This window comes from Primulina huaijiensis, chromosome 12 (assembly GCF_012295235.1).
Source record: "Primulina huaijiensis isolate GDHJ02 chromosome 12, ASM1229523v2, whole genome shotgun sequence".
Classification (NCBI taxonomy): Eukaryota; Viridiplantae; Streptophyta; class Magnoliopsida; order Lamiales; family Gesneriaceae; genus Primulina; species Primulina huaijiensis.
The window spans coordinates 515,748-538,392 of record NC_133317.1 but is presented as its reverse complement, the minus strand read 5'-3'; the positions used below and the strand labels follow the sequence as shown (position 1 = coordinate 538,392).

Genomic DNA, 22,645 nt, shown 5'->3' with positions numbered 1-22,645 from the left:
TTAATAAAATAAACAAATTTTAATCACGACTATCAGATCGTGATAAATTTAAATGCCACAAATTTGTTTAAAAAAAATTATGGCGTACTTTGTTTAATACTGATCTTAGAAGTATAAAAATATGGGCTAAGGTTGAAATAATTATCCTTTATTCTGTTTGGACGTTTTAATAGGCTATATATTTCTAACTACCTTACTAAATGCAAATTCCACCTGCTATATTTATGATTTATAATTTCATTAATATAAATCATATTCGTGGCCTCATTGTGTTTTTTTATTTTTTATTTTTATTTAATTATTTCATCATGTAATAAATATATTTTATCTTCGTTAACTGTGAATTATTTTATTAAAACAAACAAACACATTCGTCGTAAAAGAAAGAGAAATGTAACATTTTTTAAAGAAAAATTAAATAATATTTCCTACCATAATTNATATATTACGACGAGAAAACTGGCATTAAAACCGAGACAGGGCTACGCTGATGTCCACGCACGAATCTTGGATGTTGCAACATGGAAAATCATACAATGCTCTGGGAGAAAAGGAGAAGAGGTTCGAAACTTTTAAGGATAATTTGAGGCGCATATAGACGAGTAAAACATAATGGCGAACCGGACGTTCAAACTTGGCTTAAAGGGTTCGCCGACCTCTCCAATGACGAGTACAGAAAGATATATCGACCCTTTTCCGGATTCCATTGACTTGAGGGAGAAAGCCGATCAAAATCAATGCATGCAGCTGCGGTAACCTACTGTCCTACTCCTCTCTTTCTTTACCACTGTTCCTTTTTCTATAATAGATATGCTTGATTGAATTGGTGAAGAGTTTCTGAAATTTTTTAACAAGTATTTTTCTCAGCATGCATGCTTCATGAAAATTTTTATTCATGAGAGCTGTTTAGATCAGACTGGTTTTTATTTGAAAAATAACTATGTGTCTTGTTGTCTCCATAGTATTTCAAGTTTATAGTTGTTCTTGGGGAAAAAATATTTAACAAGTACGCGTAACTAGTCATTGGTGGAACCGTTCCACACGGTATATGATTTCATGTGGATTGACCCAAAAAAAAAATGGTAAAAATGTATATAGACTTGTATCTTTCATGCAAAACATTGAAACTTTAAACTTAATTATTTTAGTTTTTAATTTGTAATTCGTGAACCGTGATAATAATCACAAAACCACAAAGAGAGGCATTATTGTGCCACTGGATATTATTAAAATTTTTGCTTTGGTGATTGAATTATTTCAAATTTGAAGGGATGCTGGGCATTCGCTGCCATTGCTGGTGTCGAAGGCATAAATCAGATAGTGGCAGGAAATTTGATCTCACTTTGAGCAAGAGTTGGTGGATTGCGATACAAAATATGACGACAATGGAGGGGAACTGGATTATGCTTCGAGTTTATTGTCAAGAATGGCGGGATTGTCCCTACAAAGAGAGGGATGGGAAATGCGATGAGAGCAGGGTTAGTTTTAATGTTTCTCTCGGAATGGATTCAAGTTCGAATGGCCCATTTGAACCAATATACGAGTATATGGCTAGTCTGAGTTGGTAGGGAAGCTCATTTTACGATTGTATAATTATACAATAAAAACACGGATTGGAGACCGACATATCGGTCTCTTTTCGGTCTCTACAGCAAAATAGAGACCGATTAGCGATCGATTTGGTCGGTATCAATAACCTTGGTCGCTAATTGTGAGAGACCGGTATGCTTAATCAATCTCTAAATTAGCGGCCACATTCAACTTATCGGTCTCTAAAATAGAGTGACCGAATCAAATTTCGGTCGCTATAAGAGAGACCGATGTCACACAATTAGTCTCTAAGTTAGAGACCGAATTTATAAATCAGTCTCTAAATTAGATATTGTTTTTTCTCCGATATCTGTTATTTACACCAATCCAAACATAACACAATAAGCATAATCAATAAACAAAGAAAAAACAAAGCACAACACAATATTAACATCAATACAACTATTCCAAACCACAACTTATCAACACCAAAATCAATACAAATATTTATACCAACTATTCAAGTGTCAAGTGTCAGATATCCAAAACAAATGTCAATTCATTCTACAAAACATGTTCAACCACTTCCAAACATTTCAAAGTCAATCCAATCGAAACTCAAACTTTAAATTGCATCACGCAAATTCTATAACACCACATAAATTTTAGCCCACGTCTGACTATTTCCTTGGAGGAATTGGTTTGTATAAAAATGCCAAAGTTGTAACGATTGATGGGTTCAAGGACGTGACTCCTTACAACGAGAAGGCGCTAAAGCATGCCGTTGCAAATCAACAAGTTAGCGTTTCCATGGAAGTTCAAGGGAGGGACATCCATTTCTATAAATCAGCAAGTGTTAAAAATTCTGAAATACGTTAAATCTCCCCGGATATTTTCACGGCTTTTCAAGTCAGCCGGTGCATCTCTATTTGTACCTGCTATCAGTTTAATTCGTAAATTTCTCCAGATTATAATCAAAGGTAAGTGTGGCAACCAGCTGGACCATGGTGTGGTCATTGTAGGTCATGACACTGAAAATGGCGTCGATTATTGGATAGTCAGGAACTCGTGGGACACAAGCTAAGTTGGGGGGAAAAGGGATACATAAGGATGGAACATAACATCGCGTCAGCATACGGTATATGTGGCATTGCCACGGAGCCTTCGTGCATGGCTCGTACACGACCAAGACTGGCTCGAATCCTCCCCTCCCGAACCCATCTCCCCCACCACCTGTCCACCACCATCAATTTGTGACGTCCTCCCCTCCCGAACCCATCTCCCCCACCACCTGTCCACTACCATCAATTTGTGACGATTACTATGGATGCCCTGAAAGCAAGACTTGCTGCTGCATTCACGAGTTCTACAACTACTGCTTTGCATGGGGCTATTGCCCTCTAGAAGGTGCTACGCGGTGTGAAGACCATCACAGTTGCTGCCCGCACGACTATCCAGTGTGCATTGTTCGAGCTAGGACCTGCTCAAAGGTATGCCGAAGAAAAGTGAAGCTCCTAATGTTTTCAGTTTTAAATTTAATTTATTGTACACCGTAAGAGAACAAATATGGCAAAATTCAGACTTATCAGAAAATACGACAAAGCTAGAAAATTTGTATAGTTCTGGTTGTTTTCTTGGATACTGAGTGGATTTTTAAATGGGGAGCAGAGCAAGAACAACCCACTTGAGGTGAAAGCGATGAAGCATATTCTTGCAAAACCAATAGGGAAGTTTGGAATCAAGGCGATAACCAGTAGTTCTTGAGCGATAAGAACCTAGAACAGAAGCTGAGGATATGGCAGAAGAAAGACCTCATCTCCCAATGGAAAATACGGCTCTTCGGACAGATATGAAGTTAAAGGATCACAATCTCACATCTTGTACAGTTACTTCAGTTTTTCATTTACAGATTAAATAATGTAGCCGCTTGGATCAGCTTGAATCCTTCTACTGTACTAACTAGTTTATGTTACATTGGAATAAGAGGGCTGAGACTTTAATATTTAGAATAAACTATACATAAAACATTAGGATTATTAATTTGGGATAGATGACAGACACCATATCCTCCACCGGTTCCACCCGACAACTATGTATTATAGCAAGGAAACCGAAAAAAACCAAAATCTCTTCTTTGATTTCCGATTAATTAAAAAAACGACGCGAGATTGTCAGTGGGCTTTTACTATTGGAGTTCATTCAGAAAGATAATACTGTTGTTTTAAAAAAAAGAAAAGAAAAGAACGATAATTACTGTTGATTGTATAGGGGTTCTATGCATATCATGAATTTGGACTTTATCCTTCTCAGCATTCTTCCTTCTCTCTGTAATTGTATCCTCGTCCCTGATTCTTTAATTTTTGGAGTTTGATGCTATCTCAAAACGGGGTCTGATTGTGTTGGTGAACCGGATCGTATCATTAAATTACAATACTTCATTATGCAATACATTACACATAGCAAAAACCCCTTTCTCATTGTAATAAAATATAAAAAAAAATACATTACACAAGAATTATTTTCTATTAGGCACAGGTGGCCACGTCAATGACAAATTGTGTTCCTAGTGAACAACAGCACCTCTTTCTTGAGGAGATTAAAAGTGAGATTCTTAAGAAGAGGAAAAACTACAAATTTTGTCTGTGGCGACTGCCTAAGGAATAGTTGAGGATACAACATTCTGAATCGACAAGCAAACCAAAAGATAAACCTGTCTATAGAAACTCAACGCCTTAATTTATTTACCTGGAATATTAAGGCCTAGAAGTGATTGTCTCTTCGGCAGAAGCTGTTTTCTTCCCATGGTAACGCTGCTTCCCAAATGTGAAAGGTACGTATTTATATTTCATCATATGCATTATTTGCCTCTTCATTGTTGAGATGAATAGAATTAGCCAATAGAAAAGCAGAATTGGCCAAAATACGGGCACATCAAAGGCACTAAAGAACGTCAGCACAAAAACAAAGCAGAAGGCTTTTGTGAGTGAATGCCTGCAATTAAGCAAGTATATGTGTAGTTAAGCAGATGAGAAGATAAATCTTGAGTAAGAATATCTTCAGTTTTACCACACTTGTCAAACGTTTTGCCTAAAATTTCAGCCACATTCGAACTTTACACAATTTGACATCAAATCCAGAACTCAAATGGAAGAAAGAGTACAGAGAAAAGGAATTCACTCACTCAACAAAACTGAAACCGACAGTGTTTACTTGCTTTTTTCTCCATGTACTTTTAGTTTCATAAATATGCAATGCAACAACTGCATCAGGATTTTCACAGGTGAAAATAAATCTTGAAAATTAAAGGGCCGAAAACAATTCAAAGCATATAAATATAGAGAAATTCGAATAAGGGAGAGCGAACGTCCCAGCTTACGCGAAGCAAGTCCATGCCCAAGAAATTCAATTTTATTTTAAAGATTCCCTGAAACCCAAACCAAATTAAAGAAACATTATTAATACAGTTGCTGAACATTACATGAATTAATATATTCAGTTAAGAAGGTGTCAAGATCCATTATCTGTTGGCATACCTAAACTTGCTCAAAGACAGGACATAATCCATGGAAATAATATCTTACAATAATCTCTTTTACCCACACATAACTGGATCATAATATTTTATTAGATTCTAAAAAAAAGATTCCATCTAACCAGAACTTGAACTCGGGAAGACGGCGTACGAAAGGGCGGAACTCGTCGGAGCCACGCGTGGGGAGGGTGGGTCCATCAGCCAGCTGGTGGATCTCGGGGTCCACCTGCGGCGACAAAAAGGCAATCAGCAGCTGCAGGATGTAAATTCCCAGCCCGTACGTGGTGATGTAGAAACCCTGCACTATGTAGATGCGCAGCGCGTACATGAAAGCAATCGCCGACAGGAAGATCCAACGGTACAGGACGAACGGAGTCGATTTGTCCAACAAATGCTGGTACCGCTGCCACACAGTGTGGCTGAATTGCGTCACGACGGAGGCGGTGGTATTTTCGCCGGAGATTCCTGCTCCGCCACCAATATTCATTGTATTTTGGTCTTGAAATGAGAGAGATTACAGAGGAAAACTGTAAACGCCGATTCTTTCGGTTTTCGAAACACTAAACAGACGATCTAGATTTGATTGAGGGGCAGTGCCTTATAGTTAGTTGCTTGGTTTTAATTTGGGTCGGGTTAGACAGATAAATTTCTTAATGGGCCTAAAACAAATTAATCGTGCATGGCCCGATTCATTGATGTCATTGGTTATGGAGTAATATAGTTTATGTGATTAATTATGTCGGGCCTCTTGCCACTGGTCGATAAGGTTACAGTCGCATAGAGTTTTATGATCTAAATTAAGAAATTATATTATTATAACTATTGATTTTTCCAAACCTCTCTTCTAAATTTAAAAAAAAAACCTCTCTTCTAAAGGGTACCGAGTTCTTGTTTTATACAATATATTCATGAAAATGAAATAGATATCGAGTTCGAGATTTTGAGACCCATCAAGATGGGAAAAAAACTCTTTTCTAAACACAATGATATATTTTCCATACCCAATGGCTCTCATGGTTATTGCCGACGTACTATTATCATCAAATTTGATACATGGAAGATATGATTAATTCAAAGACATGATTTTCAGTCTTCTTAGCACATGCCAACAAACAAGTTGGCAGTAAAATAATCTTGTTTTGAAACTCACCGTGTTGACTTTATAGGGGTTATGGCGTGGATGATACATACTACTATATTGTTATCATTAACGCGGGTCTAAATCTGTGCCAGTTTTCAAAGTCAACCCTCCAATGCCAAAATCTCCGCACTGTTTCGCTATATAGAGTCCGATCATTTGAGAATAATCATAAAACCAATTATACCTTCAAATTGATCGCCATGGTTGGAGGACCCGCTTCTTACTCTGGAAATCAACCCCAGGCTCCTGCAAACTCAGGTATCAATATAATATGCATGTTCTTTGTTCAAGATTTCTCGTTGGATCTGTTTGTGTTATGTTAAATTTAGCTTCCTGTGTTTTCAAACCAATATTCTACACAAATTTTGGGACTTAAAAATTCATATAGGTACGAACGCCATGGAATCAAAATATGCTCCACCACCACCTCAGCTCTACGCAACACCAAATGCACCCATTTCGACTCTCTTGCCGTACAACGGAATGAATCCAACACAAGGCCAAGCACCACCACCGCAGCCTCCTGTATCTGCCCCTTCCGGCCCTTACCCTGCGCCATATCCAAATCCTGCACAACCTTTTAACACTAACTACTCGTATCCCACTCCTAATCCACCAACATCCACCCCTTTCCCAGTCAACTCAACCACCCCACCACAGCCTTTTCCTCCTGTCAGCTCGGTCACTGCACCACCACCCTTTCCTCCTTTCTCCACCACCACTCCGGCGGCCAATCCTTATCAACTATCTTCAACAGCCCCTTCACCTTACCCTGCCAATCCTTATCAACCATCTTCAACGGCCCATTCACCTTACCCTGCCAATCCTTATCAACCATCTTCAACGGACCCTTCACTTTACCCTGCCAATCCATCCAATACAGCAGCAGCTTATCCCACTTATTCATCTTCCCCGGCTCCATTTCCTACTTACGCGGTAAACCCAGGGCAAACTGCGCCACCTGCCCATCCTTCGACAGGATATCCTCCACAGCCTAGCAGTCTTCAGCCCCCAGGTGCTTATCCTCCAGGTACATTTGCCACCTCTCAACTATATTTCATGTATTAATTGTATTCATCAAGGATCATCAAAAAGAAAATTGGAAAATCCATTTACTCTGGCAACAAGAGGCGGAGCAAAGAATTTGTACAGCGTCAACGATTAAGGCTCGGGGCAGAACATGAATTTTTTTTTAAAATAACATATGAATTTTTAAATTGTCTATTGAAAAACTATAAACTTTGAACTTGAGGGAAGCTAATGGCAATCTTATGCTTGTTCTGTCTTGCAGGTCAGTTTCCACCCCAAGGGAATCAAACAATCCAAGCACCATATCCCACGGGTATTAACCCAACCAGTCAGTACCCACCTCAAGCGAATCCGACAAGCCAACCACCATATTCCATGGGTATTAACCCAATGCCACCACCCAGCAGTGGTCACTACCCAATTCCTCCACCCGCTGGAGGCGCCTACCCACCACCACAGTATTAATCAGGATCATATGAATGATGAATTTTAATCTGAATCCACGGCAAAAATTCGTGTTATATTGATTTGTATCCAAAATTTTTATTTGAGCACGTTATTTTATGACATTTAAACGTTTTTCAATACGAGCAAACTTGTCGTTTGATTTTCTTTGCATAAGCTTTCAAATGTGTGAAAAAGATGCCCCATCTATCATTCGTGTTGGCTCTTACTTCGGGGCATATTTGAAAACACCCGAACATCCATTAACACAAAGTGCTTCTATTGTGTATAACATAAATTTTTTGTGGGTTTAAAATTTAAATATTTTTAGTCATCCAACAAAGTGATAGCCCTTATCTGGATTCACATATCTCGTGCCTACGAATATATGGAAAGTTGAATGGCACCACATTTGGATATACATTCAAATTATTAATTCCAATTCTAAACCATCAAAGTTAAGAACTTCAAATTGATTTTTTTTTTATTTCTTTAGTAAAAAGTAAATACACGATAGTCAACATTAATAAGCTGCTCAATTTTCGAACGTTGTTTATACTCTGGAAGATAACCTTTTTTTGTATTCCAAGTTCCTTGATATTTTTTTGTTGGGCATTATCTTCTAGTTGATTGAAGATCAAGGTTATTATTGAAGAAAGTTTTAGCTATCTTGATCCATACTTGAGGCTTATTAATAAATTATTGAAGAAATATTTTATCTTTGAAGAGGAATTTTAAATGCTTGGTTTGAATTACCTCTGGGAATGAGCCATTGTTATTATTATTGAGCTCTTTGGTACTTGTGCGCCAGGTAGTATACCGTTGTATCCGTTGATTATGTCCTCAGATTATCCGAAATTTGAATAGGAGGGTATGCGTAAAAATAGGAAACAACGAATTGCAGAACATTTGACAGTATAATCTTTGCACTTCAACAATGATTTACAATTCCAATGAACAGTCATAGCTAAAACAAATAAGATGATCGGATATCGATCGTTTACCTTGATGATAAGATTTTCGAAATGGATGGAACGATGAATAATCAAGCACATTCAGCATGCCGATATAAAACTACTGACCAGAAACTCACAAACAGTTTGAATCATGGAATTTAAGGCCTAATATACTGCGTTAGGTGGAATGATAACAAGTGTTCACAGCTTTTCTACCGCATATTCTACTTAAGAAGTAAGAACCATTATCAAGAGTTGCCGTATATATCAAGATTCAATAAACATTCAATTAGCTTAACCCTAGACTCTGAAGATCATAGAATGGAATTAAGATCATAGGATGGAATTTAACATCAAACTGAATACATACACTGAACTAGAATGCAAACTTACCGGACCACTAGTTTTAATTCCCCACAGCTACTCTACCCGAGTTCCTTCCAACATTATTCCGGCCTCCGCCACCAAAGCTTGACCATCTCCTGAGCGTGCAAGCCACCAAGCTCCTCCCTGAAAAAGCCCCTAACCTCGTCTTAAAGGACATGGATCTCCCTGTACTGCTAGACGCAATGTTGACATCCCTATGTCCTCTATCAGTTGGAGGAATATCAGCACCACCAATTTCTTGCTCGCTGCCACCGGCTTCGGGCAATTCGGGCTCGATGGTATCCAAGGTCACTGCAAGTGAACCTCTACTGGCTCGCAACCAATCTGCTCCCTCAGAGGTCACCCCTCTGCACTTCTTAACCTTCACCTTTACAAGGTTAGGGCATCCACCAGCAAGTGCTTCCATGCCATGATCTGAGACAGGACAGCTCTTGATGCACAACTTCTTCAAGGCAGTACATTTTTCAGCAATGCAATAAATCTCAGCATCTCCAACAGTTTCACTCCCACAAAGCGCTAATCTTTCCAGATTCCCGCAATTTGTTGCCAACTTTGCTAAACTCAAATGTGTAGGATTCACGCCAATCAAAACCAGCTCCAGCAGATTCGGGCAGTGAGTAGCAATCGCAATTAATCCATCATCACCTATTCTATTTGTTTTCCATCCATCAATGTGGAGCTTCCGAAGCAACTTACATTTCTCAGCAATGCTCGCAAGTCCAAAATTAGTACACTCCGGGGTTTTCACCAAATGCAATACTTCGAGATTCACACAATTCGATATAGCAGAAAGGCCAAGATCACTTACCTGAAGCCTCTCCAGATGAAGCTCTACAAGCCAAATTATCCTATCCGCAATAATTTCAAGCACCTTATCCCAATCCCCGGAACACCTAAACAACTTCAAACTCCTCAAATTTTTTGCCCCAACGATCAACTGCCCGAAACACTGCCCATTGTAAAGATCCTTCAAACAAATAACTCTCAAAGATGCAGAAGCTTTTCCCGGCCGAATGGGCTCGGCTGCAGCCCCATCAGTAATACCACGCAACCGCTTCACTGACAATTCCTCTAGAAGCCCACAATTTTCAAGCAAAGCATTCATTCCTTTTGCTCCAAAACTGCAAGACCCACAAGAAAATTTCTGCAGATTCTTACAGTTCTCAGCGAAAGTGGCCATCCCATCGTCAGTGAGTTCGCGGCAGGCGCGAAGCTTCAATCTTGTGAGGTTCGTGCACTTTAGGGAGATCTGAATCAACATATGGTCGCCAATGCTGACAGATCTGCGATCACATTTTAGAGCAAGCTTAGTTACCGCATCGAAACGAAGGAACAATCGAGGGATAAAATCAGTAAGCTCGGACTGCGCATTGAGCGACAGACGGTGGCGACTCTGCCCCTCGATTCTCAGCCAGCGGCGACACACAAGAGACGAGCGCTTCCGGTCACCGGAAGAAAGTGACTGGAAAATATACGCCAAACACTCTTCAGGGAGATCCAACGTGTAGTCGTTTCCATCGATGACGTTATCTAGGGGGGTAGTGGAGGAATCAGGTTCCTCGGAAACCTGCACCGCCACCGCCGATGAGGAGAACATAGCCGCGGCGGGTTTGGAAGATCTGGGCTTGGAGGTAGAAGCTGATTGGCCCATCTGCGACGGAGGTGTAGTCTTACGATTCCAGCTTCTCGGGAGAAAATTACTGTGATTTGAGGAAAAGGGTTTTTTTTTTTTTCCCCAAACATTTGGATTATCTTTGCGTTAATGAATTATATGATAAGAAGATAATCATCTTTAATTTGGGATTTCGAATTGAGGTATGGAAAACGTGAATGGCATGCTAAGAAATGATAGAGCAGAATTTGAATTAATGACATTAATTTTCTAATTAAATATGCAATTTAATTTAATTTATTAAATTTCTCTTTTTCGCTTAAATTTGTTTGAATTATGTCACTTTAAGTAGCACGTTGTTAATGTGAAAAAATAAAATAAAAATTCCCGTGATTAATAATAAAGATAAGATATCCAACACAAATGTAAATTATATACTTTTTAATTCTATATATATCAAAATATTAGAATTACTGACGATGAAGTAATTTCAGTGGTGAGTTAAATCTTAATTAATAATGTGAGAGTGGTGAGTTACGGTATGATCCCTCAGAAACTCAAACATTGAGAAGACAATATAATATATATATATATATATGTATATAACTTTGAACGCAAGTGATGCTACTTAAAATCCATAATGCCTGCTTCATCAAATGATTGACATAACTTAGATCATTACATGGAAATTTAATATTTTCAGCTCGCTCCTGCTCCCATCCATTAATTTACCCATTTCATCTGGTCAATACGTTTAACGTGGGACCGACCATACATTGTGAAATAACGACAGCTAGCTATTTGGCAGAATTATGGTATCACTTTTGACTGCTTTGTCTCCAAATTATGAAACAACACTTTTCGTTTATTCATGTGTATAGGTTTTTTTTTAAAAATATTATAAATTAAATAATTCATTACAATAATGTTGCATTGAGGAGAGTTTTACAAAAATATTACAATCCGGGACTCACTGTCCCGGATTCTGACATTTTTAAAAAAAAAATAAAAAAGAAATGGAGTCCTGCCACGGCTCAGAATCCGTGGCAGTCTGTCACGGATTCTGAATCCGTGGCAGAGGCTCACGGATTCATGACTTTTGTCCGTGATTTTTGATACCAGTGACCAAAGTTTTCAGTATAAATGCGAGGTGCCCTTNTATAACGATAGCACAATAATAAATATTATTAACAACAAAAAACATCATTATCTCTAATTATTCTGAAAAATACCGAGAACTTACGTTAATAAGTAGAAAAATATGAACACATGTGCTGGAAAAATGCTCGATGATCGGTATTCCAAAGAAAGAAAAAATTTGCTCCTGCGGTGCGAAAATAAGAACAAGAAAATTTGCTCCTGCGGTGCGAAAAAAAAAAAAGAAGAAAATTTGCTCGACTTCGGTGTGCGAAAATAAGAGGAGGGCACCCCGCATTTATACTGAAAACTTTGGTCACTGGTATCAAAAATCGCAAAAGTCATGAATCCGTAACCCTCTGCCACGGATTCAGAATCCGTGGCAGTCTGAGCCGTGGCAGGACTCCATTTCTTTTTTATTTTTTTTATTTTTTTTTAAAAATGTCAGAATCCGGGACAGTGAGTCCCGGATTGTAATATTTTTGTAAAACTCTCCCCAATGCAACATTATTGTAATGAATTATTTAATTTATAATATTTTTTAAAAAAAACCCATGTGTATACATATACATTAATGTGATAGGTAAGTGTTAATCGCCGGAAGGGATTGACAAATTAATTATAAGATTCAATCAATTTCATTTTATTATTCTAATTTCGAGATTTCAATTAGCTAGTAATACACATATTCAAAGAAATGTAATTCGCTCTCCGTCAAAGGAGAAAAATCCGCAATCTTAAAGGAAGTTCGATCAAAGAAGAGTTGAAATCGAGTAAAATTCAGCAATTGAAGTCTGCTAAATGTTTTTTTTGATATAGACATCATTAGAAAAGAGATGATTTTTTATTTGAAAAATTATTTTTATTATTTTCACATTTTATATTTACTGGATTTACTTATGGTTTAATGAATGTATGTCGATTACATAAAATTATTAATGTTCTTATTTTCGCTTTCAATTTTATATATTATAATTGATTTAATTATGAAACAAAACAAGAGAAAATCGGATAAAAATAATAATAATGGTGGAAAAGACATTAAAGCTGCGGGTCAACCGGTCAAGGGTGACGAAGGAGTGGGTGGGGAACAAGTTGGGGGAAAGGATTATGACTACGTTTTCATTACGATCGTGATAACTCTTTAATTAAACGGGACATAAGATTAACGTTTAATTTTCTCATTAATATAATTTAATGCGAAACATTCCATAAAACTTAATCATCGTGTGCAAATTTATGATCATTGTATGGGGGCATTGGCGACTTTCCGATGTTGACCAACTAACCACACTCTCATGCTAATTGAATATGTCTATATTTAAATACCATTCGATGCAAATATCCCATCATTGAACCCAAAAAAATATTCGATGCAAATATCCCATCATTGAACCCAAAAAAATCTTGCGTGTGCATACGCGAGACGAGATGGGATGACGAACGTGATATTTTAATACATACATGTCAAAAGATTTATATGGAACTTTTCATTTTTAATTAATTCTTGGTTAATTTATGTAATTCAAAATATTTAAATTGAAGTTGAGAATAAAATGTGAAATAAATTAAAATTTTAAATTAAAACTAAGCTTGATATTATTTCAACAAAAATTTTGGGCACTTTTTATTTGTTACGGTAAAACTTACTTGGAGGTTGCCATTGATACGAATGTTTTATGTGCCCCTCGCTATTTCTTGCGTGGCCCATTTATATGAGGGCCCAAGCCCACTCTACGTACTGACTGACATCTCTCGTGGCTCCCTATCCGACCGTACCCATATTAAATTAAAATCTAGATAGATGATTAAACATTCCTGAGGTGATTTTTTTATTTTTTATTTGGAAAATTCATTTATTATGAAAAAAAAAGGAAATAATAATAAAAATAAAAATATTCAAGTAATTTGATGTGGAGAATTCCATATTCCGTACTGATTAAAAGAGGCCACAGCAAAACACCAAATCCCACAAAGCAAAAATCTCCAATAAAAATACTATCTTTAGTCATTTTCTATAGCCTGTCTCCTCTCCTCAGCTCCCACTCTCAAAAGTCTGCACCTTCGTCCACTTCTGGTTGGGAAGGCGCAAAGTTCATATATACGCCTCTCTTTCTCTATACTTAATTGCATCTATAGTTGATCATAATGAATGCACGTCTTGGAACTCTTCCTCTTGGAAGAAGATGACTTCTTATCAACTAAACCCACCATTGAGTTTGGATTCTCTGTATTGTGAGGAGGAGCAGTGGGATGATGATGGAGAAATAATTGGAAGTAAACCCAAAAGTTTTTTTGCAGAAGGAGAAGGGAAGAGCTTGTTAGAGTACAGTGACTCGAAACCTACTCCCTTTGTCGAGCTGTTGGAACAGAACGTGTTGCGGGAAGATGAAGAGTTGAGCGCCTTACTGCTTAGAGAGCAGGAAAATGAACCGTACGATGGATTTTTGGAGAACCCACGTTTGGCTAAGGATAGGCGTGAGGCGGTGGAGTGGATGCTAAGGGTCGTTGGATATTACTCATTTTCTGCTCTGACTGCGGTTCTTGCAGTTAACTATTTGGATAGGTTTTCGTATAGCATTCAGTCCCACAGAGAGAAGCCGTGGATGGTTCAACTGGCTGCAGTGGCTTGTGTTTCGTTGGCTGCCAAAGTTGAGGAGAACCAAGTTCCCCTTCTTTTAGACATTCAAGTATCACTTCTTCTTTTTTTTTTTTTTTTGGCTGATTCTGCTTAATTAACCTTCTATGTGGTTAGATTTGAACTCGGTTCGACTTTTAAATTTAGGTGGAGTCAAAGTATGTGTTCGAGTCAAAAACCATTCAAAGAATGGAGATTCTGATTCTTTCTACACTTGAATGGAAGATGAATCCCGTCACCCCACATTCATTTCTTGAGTACTTTGCATGGAGAATTGGATTTAATAGCAATCTCTGTAAGGACTTCCTGGACAGATGCCAGCGTCTGCTTCTATCTGTCATTTCTGGTAAAAATTATGAATCGAGCCACGTTTCTTAACTCCAATTTCCATGAATGGTTCTTAGATTTAAGTTGTTCTTCGTGGGCACTTTGTATTTTGTAATCTTATACCGTAAAATATCCTGAAGATTGTAGATTTGTGTCTTATCTACCTTCTGCATTGGCCACTGCCACAATGCTGTATGTTATTAGCAGTGTTGAGCCCAGCATTGGGGTGCAATATCAAGATAAGCTAGTAAGCATTCTTGGAACAAACAAGGTATAATATTATGTGTATGTATGTAGACATTTTGTCCTTGTTCTCCCATAATATACAGAAAATTAAATATTCCTCAAATCCAAGAATCTTTATAGGTAAACTAAGAAATCTGAAAAGTTGAAACAGGAAAAAGTGGAATACTGCTGCAGGCTAATACAAGATGTAGCCACCGGCGTACACTCCCTCTCAAGAAACAAAAGAAAGATTGGATATTTTCCTGAAAGTCCGAAAGGAGTCATGGATGTTTCATTGAGCTTTGAAAGCCCTGTTAATGATTCATGGGCAGAGGCAAAAAATCCTTCAGTTTCATCCTCACCAGAGCGTTCGTCCAAGAAAATCAGACCTAATTTCTCTTAGTTCATTGCTTATTTACTTTGAATCTGTCGTACGTAAAGATTAGAGATAAATTTTATATATAGTTGTTGAATAATATATGTATTAATCTAATGTTAAATGCCAGCCACCTTCACAATTCAATGCACATCCACCTTCATGTACGAGTGTTATCATAGTTGAATATGGTATACCGAAGACGAAGACAGCGGGCCGGAGGGCAAGCATGGTTGAATTTGTAATTGTACTTTGCAGTGTGTGAGGAAGAATTTGTCTGTATATGTAGGATTTTTGGAAAAGCGTTTTGAGTATTTAAATGGGGGAGTTTACTGGGGGATGATTTTAATTGGAATATCTTTTTCCAGGTTTGACCACCTTTCTCAACTTTTATGTTGCAAAAATAAATGTTTTGAGTTGTGTTACGCGTATTATATTATTCTTTCTTTAAAGAATTCTTTTAAAATGCATTTGGGTACTGTTGTAATTTCAAAATACTATGTAACAGTACATATAACATTTTTCTAAATATTTAATGGCTCACATAAACACCATGGATGTAACAAGTCCATATATTATTACACGCAGTGATATTCTTTACCATTAATTATCTATTCCAAGGGTTATGACCTAGTTATTAGCTAGGAAATGCTTAAAATAGGAAGACTTTTAAAATTTGACTTAATTAAGAACTGATTTTATTATTTTTGTTAAAAAATGATGTAAGAACATGTGGTCATCATTTTTCGATGTATGTTAGATAAATCATCATATTTATGCAGTAACTTGTAAATCATGTTAATTAAATTACTAATATTGAGAAGCGTTGTGGAGAACTTATGATTAGCCAAACAATAAATTTTGTTAGCATTAATGACCACGAAAAGAGAGTATGAAATGTTGAAAATGGAGCACGGCGTGTCTGTTTTTGGGCAAATGTACATCTTTTGTCTATAGCTTTTGGTAGGTAGAACAATAGAGACTTTATGTCTCCAGCCCATAAAATGAAAGAACAAAATACCATGGTACCAGAGGACATGATACATCAGATGTCGTGGAGGTTATAAATAATATAATATATTGAAAATAGTTGGTTCTGTTGTGAAAAAGTAAAAATTTACGGTAAAAAGTAAAAATCTCAAACTCTCAAAATTATCACACTACACACTTTATAATATTTTTCTCTCAACTCAATTGTGATTTTCTTCACAAATGAGAGATCTATTTATAGAAAATTTTTACAAATAATCCAAAAATAAAATACATCATTACCTACATCATCACACACTAATTTTCAATATTCAACACCTAATTTTACCTAATTTTCAACATTCAACATTCACATTTTCAACACAAATATTTAACACATTTTTAAATAATTTTTCAACACTCCCCCTTGTGATGATGATCATAATGATTGTATACATTACGTGTTTTTATACTGCCTCGTTAAAAACCTTACTAGGAAAAACCCATTGGGATAAAAACCATAGTAAGGGAAAAAGAGTGCAGTCACGTAAACTCCCCCTCATGTTGACACGAACAATTCTTCACAAATTTCGTAGATTGCGCATCCCAATATTATATATGTGCTTTCTGAATATTGTCGTAGGAAGTGCCTTTGTGAAGAGATCTGATGAGTTTTCACTTGATTGAATGTGACGAACATCAATACATTTATTCTTCTCAAGCTCCTTGGTGAATGCGAAGAACTTAGGAGGAATATGTTTAGTTCTGTCGCTTTTTATGTATCCTTCTTTCATTTGAGCAACACATGCAGCATTATCTTCATATAGTATCACAGGCTTCTCGTCGAATGATAATCCGCATGAGATTTGGATATGTTGAGTCATTGATTTTAACCACACACATTCACGGCTTGCTTCATGTAGTGCAATAATCTCGGCATGATTTGATGAAGTTGTTACAAGTGTTTGTTTCTGTGAACGCCAAGAAATTGCAGTGCCTCCACGAGTAAATACATATCCAGTTTGAGAACGTGCTTTGTGTGGATCAGATAAGTATCCAGCATCGGCATAACCAATTATACTTGGATTAGCATCTTTTGAATACAAAAGTCCCAAGTCTGTCGTTCCTCGTAGATAACGGAATATATGTTTAATTCCGTTCCAATGTCTCTTTGTTGGATATGTGCTAAATCTTGCCAATAAATTTACGGCAAAAGATATATCAGGCCTTGTACAATTTGTAAGATACATAAGGGCACCGATAGCACTTAGATATGGTACTTCTGGACCAAGAATATCTTCATCATCTTCACATGGACGGAATGGATCCTTTTCTATGTTTAATGATCTAACAACCATTGGAGTACTTAAAGGATTTGATTTGTCCATATTAAAACGTTTAAGGATCTTTTCTGTATAATTTGTCTGGTGAACAAATATTCCACATTCTTTTTGTTCAATTTGTAAACCCAGACAATACTTGGTTTTTCCAAGATCCTTCATTTCAAATTCTTCTTTCAAGTATGACACAACTTCTTGAATTTCCTTATTTGTTCCAATGATGTTTAAATCATCAACATATACAGCAATAATTACGCATCCGGATGTTGTTTTCTTAATGAAAACACAAGGGCATATTGAATTATTTACATATCCCTTTTTCATCAAGTGATCACTTAGCCTATTATACCACATTCTGCCGGATTGCTTCAACCCATATAATGATCTTAGTAATTTCACAGAATAACATTCTCTGGGTTTTGAACTTTGTGCTTCAGGCATCTTAAATCCTTCAGGGATTTTCATATATATATTACTATCAAGTGATCCATATAAGTAGGCTGTAACAACATCCATAAGACGCATTTCTAAATTTTCAGATACTGCCAAGCTAATCAAATACCGAAACGTAATTGCATCCATCACAGGAGAATACGTTTCTTCATAATCAATTCCAGGCCTTTGAGAAAAACCTTGTGCAACAAGTCGAGCTTTATATCTTACTATTTCATTTTTCTCATTTCGCTTTCGAATAAAAACCCATTTGTATCCAACAGGTTTTACACCTTCAGGTGTAAGGACTATAGGTCCAAAAACATTACGTTTATTTAGCGAATCCAATTCAACCTGGATGGCATCTTTCCATTTTATCCAATCCTGCCGATTTTTACATTCACCAAAAGATTTTGGTTCATGATCTTCATTATCATTTATGATGTCGATTGCCACATTATAAGAAAATATATCATCAATTTCTTCTATATCTTTTCGGTTCCATATTTTTCCAGTATTAATATAATTGATAGAGATTTCATGATTCTCGTCAGTTTGTGGTTCTGACAAAACATTTTCATCATCATGTGTTTCTTCAGGAACATCATTCTCTATTTTGTGATCATTATGTGTTTCTTCAGGAACATCATTCTCTATTTTGTGATCATTGTGTTTCTCTATGAATTTTCTTTTTCGAGGATTTTTATCCTTGGAACCAACTGGCCTTCCACGCTTCAGGCGTTTAATGACATCATGACTATCTTCAATTTGTTTCTTCGGAATTTCAATTCGAGCAGGGGCATTTGCAGCATGTATATATGATTTAGTTACCCCTTTTGTGTCTGCAAATGCATCTGGTATTTGATTTGCTATTCTTTGCAAGTGCACAATTTGCTGTACATCTTTTTCACATTGTTTTGTTCTTGGATCCAGATGTAACAATGATGATACATACCATGTAATTTCTTTTTCGGTATGTTTCTGTTCTCCCCCTAACATTGGGAAGATTTCCTCATTAAAATGACAATCAGCAAAACGTGCTGTGAACACGTCGCCTGTCTGTGGTTCAAGATATCGAATGATCGATGGACTATCATAACCAATATAAATTCCAATCTTTCTTTGAGGTCCCATTTTCTTTCGTTGAGGTGGTGCAATAGGCACATACACCATACATCCAAAAATTCTCAGATGAGAAATGTCTGGTTCTTTACCAAATGCAAGCTGCAATGGGGAGTATTTATGATATGCACTTGGTCTGATGCGAATTAATGAAGCAGCATGTAAAATTGCATGTCCCCATATAGAAATAGGGAGCTTTGTTTTCATAATCATTGGTCTAGCAATCATTTGCAGACGTTTAATCAATGATTCAGCCAATCCATTTTGAGTATGTACATGAGCAACAGGATGCTCAACAATGATTCCCATAGACATACAATAATCATTGAAAGTCTGGGAAGTAAATTCACCAGCATTATCAAGTCTAATTTTCTTGATTGTATAATCGGGAAATTGATTCCTCAATTTTATTATTTGAGCAAGTAATCTTGCAAATGCAACATTTCGAGTTGACAATAAACATACATGTGACCATCTGCTGGAGGCATCAATCAATACCATAAAGTATCTGAATGGTCCACATGGTGGATGGATTGGTCCACAAATATCACCCTGAATACGTTCAAGAAACATTGGTGATTCAGTTTGGATTTTGGCTGGTGATGGTCTTATAATAAGTTTTCCAAGAGAACATGCTTTACATTGAAACTTATTATTCTGAAAGATCTTCTGGTCTTTCAATGGATGACCATGTGTATTTTCTATAATTCTTCGCATCATTGTTGAACCAGGATGTCCTAATCGATCATGCCAATTGGTTAATATTGAAGAATTATCAATTACCATGTTTGATTCAATGGGACGTATATGTGTATAATGCAATCCAGTAGGGAGCATTGGTAGTTTTTCAATCACATATTTCTTTCCTGATTTATATGTGGTAAGACACATATATTTCTCATTCCCTTCATTCATTGTTTGAGTATCATACCCATGGGAATATATATCATTAAAACTCAACAAATTTCTTTTCGATTGTGGTGAATATAAAGCATCATTGATCAAAAATTTTGTACCATTAGGTAACAAAAATTGTGCTTTACCACATCCTTTAATCAAGTCTACAGGACCTGATATTGTATTCACCGTTGTTTTTGTTGGTTTTAGTTCCAAGAAATATCTTTTATCTCGGAGGATAGTGTGCGTTGTACCACTATCGGGTATGCAAACTTCAGCTTTGCTCATAGCATTTTCCATATTTGAACTTCAAAAAATATGCAATGAAAAAAAATTAATGACAATACATATTTAAATATAACACATATCATAATTGTACAATAAAACATTATCATATAAATACATGAAAAATAAATTATTGTACATTTATATTCTACCACTATATTGTTCATTTTCAGAGAAATCATTGAGAAAATCTGCAGCATCAATATTGTTCATTTCTATCCCACCAACATATTGATCATTTCCAGAGAAATCATTCATAAAATCAGCAGCATCAAAATGAGTTGAATCACTCAAACGGTCACTTCGCTCAGTGAAGTTGGTCTCCTTTTCTTTCCCCTTTATCGATTCTTTATAAAGTTTGCAAAGATGCTCAGGGGCTCGACAAATACGAGACCAATGTCCTGGAGTGCCGCATCTGAAACAAGAACTTTCAAATCTTTTCGAGTGATTTTCATTAACACTCATGTTTTCTTGATGCCTTTTCTGTGGATGGTTTGGGACGTTATTTTGAGATGAGTTATAGAAATAACTATCTCGATTATTTTCAAAACCACGGCCGCGTCCACGACCACGACCACTTCCTCGTCCACGTCCACGTCCACGACCTCGACCTCGACCTCGACCTCGACCAAAACCTTGTCTTTGAATTTGATTTTGGTTTCCAGGTTTAAATTCATTTTTACTTACAGCATTTACTTCTGGAAATGCTGTTGATCCAGTGGGTCGGGACTGATGATTTCTCATTAATAGCTCGTTGTTCTTTTCCGCCACAAGAAGACAGGCGATGAGTTCAGAATATCTCGCAAATCCACGCACTCTATATTGTTGCTGTAGTGTTATATTTGATGCGTGAAACGTGGAAAATGTTTTTTCAAGCATTTCCGATTCTGTAACCTCATGTCCACAAAATTTTAACTGCGAGATTATTCTATACATCGCTGAATTGTAATCACTGACTTTTTTAAAGTCTTGGAATCTTAACATATTCCATTCATCACGGGCGGTCGGAAGTATAACTTCCCTTATATGTTCAAATCTCTCTTTTAATCCTTTCCACAGAGCCATGGGATCTTTTTCGATGAGATATTCACATTTTAAACCTTCATCAAGGTGTCGTCGTAAAAATATTATAGCTTTTGCTTTTTCTTGTGATGAAGATATACCATTTTCTTTAATGGTCTCGCTTAGACCCAATGACTCAAGATGCATTTCTACATCAAGAGTCCATGGCATATAGTTTTTCCCAGTAATATCAAGAGCGATGAATTCGAGCTTTGCCAAGTTTGCCATGGTGGTACTAAAAATTACGATGCATTTTATTAGTTAATGAATATTGCAATACAAAGTAATGGATAAACAACAAGTACAAGTATTCGTAAAAATAAAGAAAACACACGAGGAGGATATTCTCCGATAAATACAAGACTGGTGAGTATGATAACCAAAATAATTAAAAATAACCTCGTGAAAGCCATCTTCTTTTTTTCTTCGAAAATTTGATGAAGAATAATTTTTAGAGAAGAAGAGAAAGTTGGAGTGATTGAATGTATTTGTGAGATTGTATTTATAGAGCAAAAACTAGCCGTTTTGTTACCGTTTATTACCGTTGGTGTATAAGAAAATAAATGTATGTATTTGTATAATTTTATGGTAATAATATGGTGTATATAATATTAGTCATATTTAAATAATTATGTATATCATATCACATTATTATAATTAGGTGTCATAAGTTATTTTGTTTAAAAAACCTTATAGGCTTTTATACTTGTCGTATCCCTTACCGGGAGTGTGGGATGTCGTCTTAACATCCTCCCAGGATTTATAACAAGTTTTTGAAAAAATTATTTTTATTATTTCTAACAATAACATTATATTATATATTACATATATAAACAATAAATAAATAACAGTAAAATAAATATTATTACTTTTGTTACCTTTTTCTTCTGTTCGGAGCTTGGAAAAATATGGAGGACTTTTAGAGCTTCGTGCTGATAACGTGTTGTGAAAAAGTAAAAATTTACGGTAAAAAAGTAAAAATCTCAAACTCTCAAAATTATCACACTACACACTTTATAATATTTTTCTCTCAACTCAATTGTGATTTTCTTCACAAATGAGAGATCTATTTATAGAAAATTTTTACAAATAATCCAAAAATAAAATACATCATTACCTACATCATCACACACTAATTTTCAATATTCAACACCTAATTTTACCTAATTTTCAACATTCAACATTCACATTTTCAACACAAATA

General features: G+C 36.3%; 4 protein-coding genes and 1 pseudogene across 4 annotated transcripts; 3 read left to right on the top strand and 2 right to left on the bottom strand.

The window, feature by feature from the left end:
- Window positions 1–1,385: 1,385 nt before the first annotated feature.
- LOC140990045 (low-temperature-induced cysteine proteinase-like) lies at window positions 1,386–4,321 on the top strand (annotated as a pseudogene).
- LOC140989675 (protein RER1A-like) lies at window positions 3,981–5,647 on the bottom strand. Its single transcript, XM_073458990.1, has 2 exons — window positions 5,185–5,647; window positions 3,981–4,521 (listed from the first exon to the last, which is right to left on the bottom strand). Exons 1-2 carry the CDS (start codon window positions 5,547–5,549, stop codon window positions 4,284–4,286), a joined length of 603 nt encoding a protein of 200 aa, XP_073315091.1. The 5' UTR covers window positions 5,550–5,647; the 3' UTR covers window positions 3,981–4,283.
- Window positions 4,311–10,736, bottom strand: LOC140989674 (F-box protein At1g47056-like). The gene is made up of 2 exons (XM_073458989.1): window positions 9,026–10,736; window positions 4,311–4,521 (listed from the first exon to the last, which is right to left on the bottom strand). The coding sequence occupies exon 1, from the start codon at window positions 10,668–10,670 to the stop codon at window positions 9,039–9,041; it is 1,632 nt and encodes a 543-aa protein (XP_073315090.1). The 5' UTR covers window positions 10,671–10,736; the 3' UTR covers window positions 4,311–4,521; window positions 9,026–9,038.
- On the top strand, window positions 6,303–7,846 carry LOC140989676 (uncharacterized). The gene is made up of 3 exons (XM_073458992.1): window positions 6,303–6,461; window positions 6,592–7,233; window positions 7,495–7,846. Exons 1-3 carry the CDS (start codon window positions 6,404–6,406, stop codon window positions 7,695–7,697), a joined length of 903 nt encoding a protein of 300 aa, XP_073315093.1. The 5' UTR covers window positions 6,303–6,403; the 3' UTR covers window positions 7,698–7,846.
- Window positions 10,737–13,752: 3,016 nt separating the features above from the next.
- LOC140990526 (cyclin-D3-2-like) lies at window positions 13,753–15,481 on the top strand. The gene is made up of 4 exons (XM_073460252.1): window positions 13,753–14,458; window positions 14,554–14,752; window positions 14,874–15,004; window positions 15,131–15,481. The coding sequence occupies exons 1-4, from the start codon at window positions 13,955–13,957 to the stop codon at window positions 15,359–15,361; spliced, it is 1,065 nt and encodes a 354-aa protein (XP_073316353.1). The 5' UTR covers window positions 13,753–13,954; the 3' UTR covers window positions 15,362–15,481.
- Window positions 15,482–22,645: the final 7,164 nt, after the last annotated feature.

Bases quoted from the DNA above. Each gene is read 5' to 3' on its own strand.
- LOC140990526 (XM_073460252.1), top strand. From the start codon at position 13,955: ATGACTTCTTATCAACTAAACCCACCATTGAGTTTGGATTCTCTGTAT. The intron at 14,459-14,553 runs GTATCACTTCTT...TTTTAAATTTAG, and splicing joins CCCTTCTTTTAGACATTCAA to GTGGAGTCAAAGTATGTGTT. The intron at 14,753-14,873 runs GTAAAAATTATG...AATATCCTGAAG, and splicing joins GCTTCTATCTGTCATTTCTG to ATTGTAGATTTGTGTCTTAT.
- LOC140989674 (XM_073458989.1), bottom strand. From the start codon at position 10,670: ATGGGCCAATCAGCTTCTACCTCCAAGCCCAGATCTTCCAAACCCGCC.
- LOC140989675 (XM_073458990.1), bottom strand. From the start codon at position 5,549: ATGAATATTGGTGGCGGAGCAGGAATCTCCGGCGAAAATACCACCGCC. The intron at 4,522-5,184 runs GTTAGATGGAAT...GCTTAATTGCAG, and splicing joins CTTCCCGAGTTCAAGTTCTG to GCATTCACTCACAAAAGCCT.
- LOC140989676 (XM_073458992.1), top strand. From the start codon at position 6,404: ATGGTTGGAGGACCCGCTTCTTACTCTGGAAATCAACCCCAGGCTCCT. The intron at 6,462-6,591 runs GTATCAATATAA...AAATTCATATAG, and splicing joins CCAGGCTCCTGCAAACTCAG to GTACGAACGCCATGGAATCA. The intron at 7,234-7,494 runs GTACATTTGCCA...TCTGTCTTGCAG, and splicing joins CCCAGGTGCTTATCCTCCAG to GTCAGTTTCCACCCCAAGGG.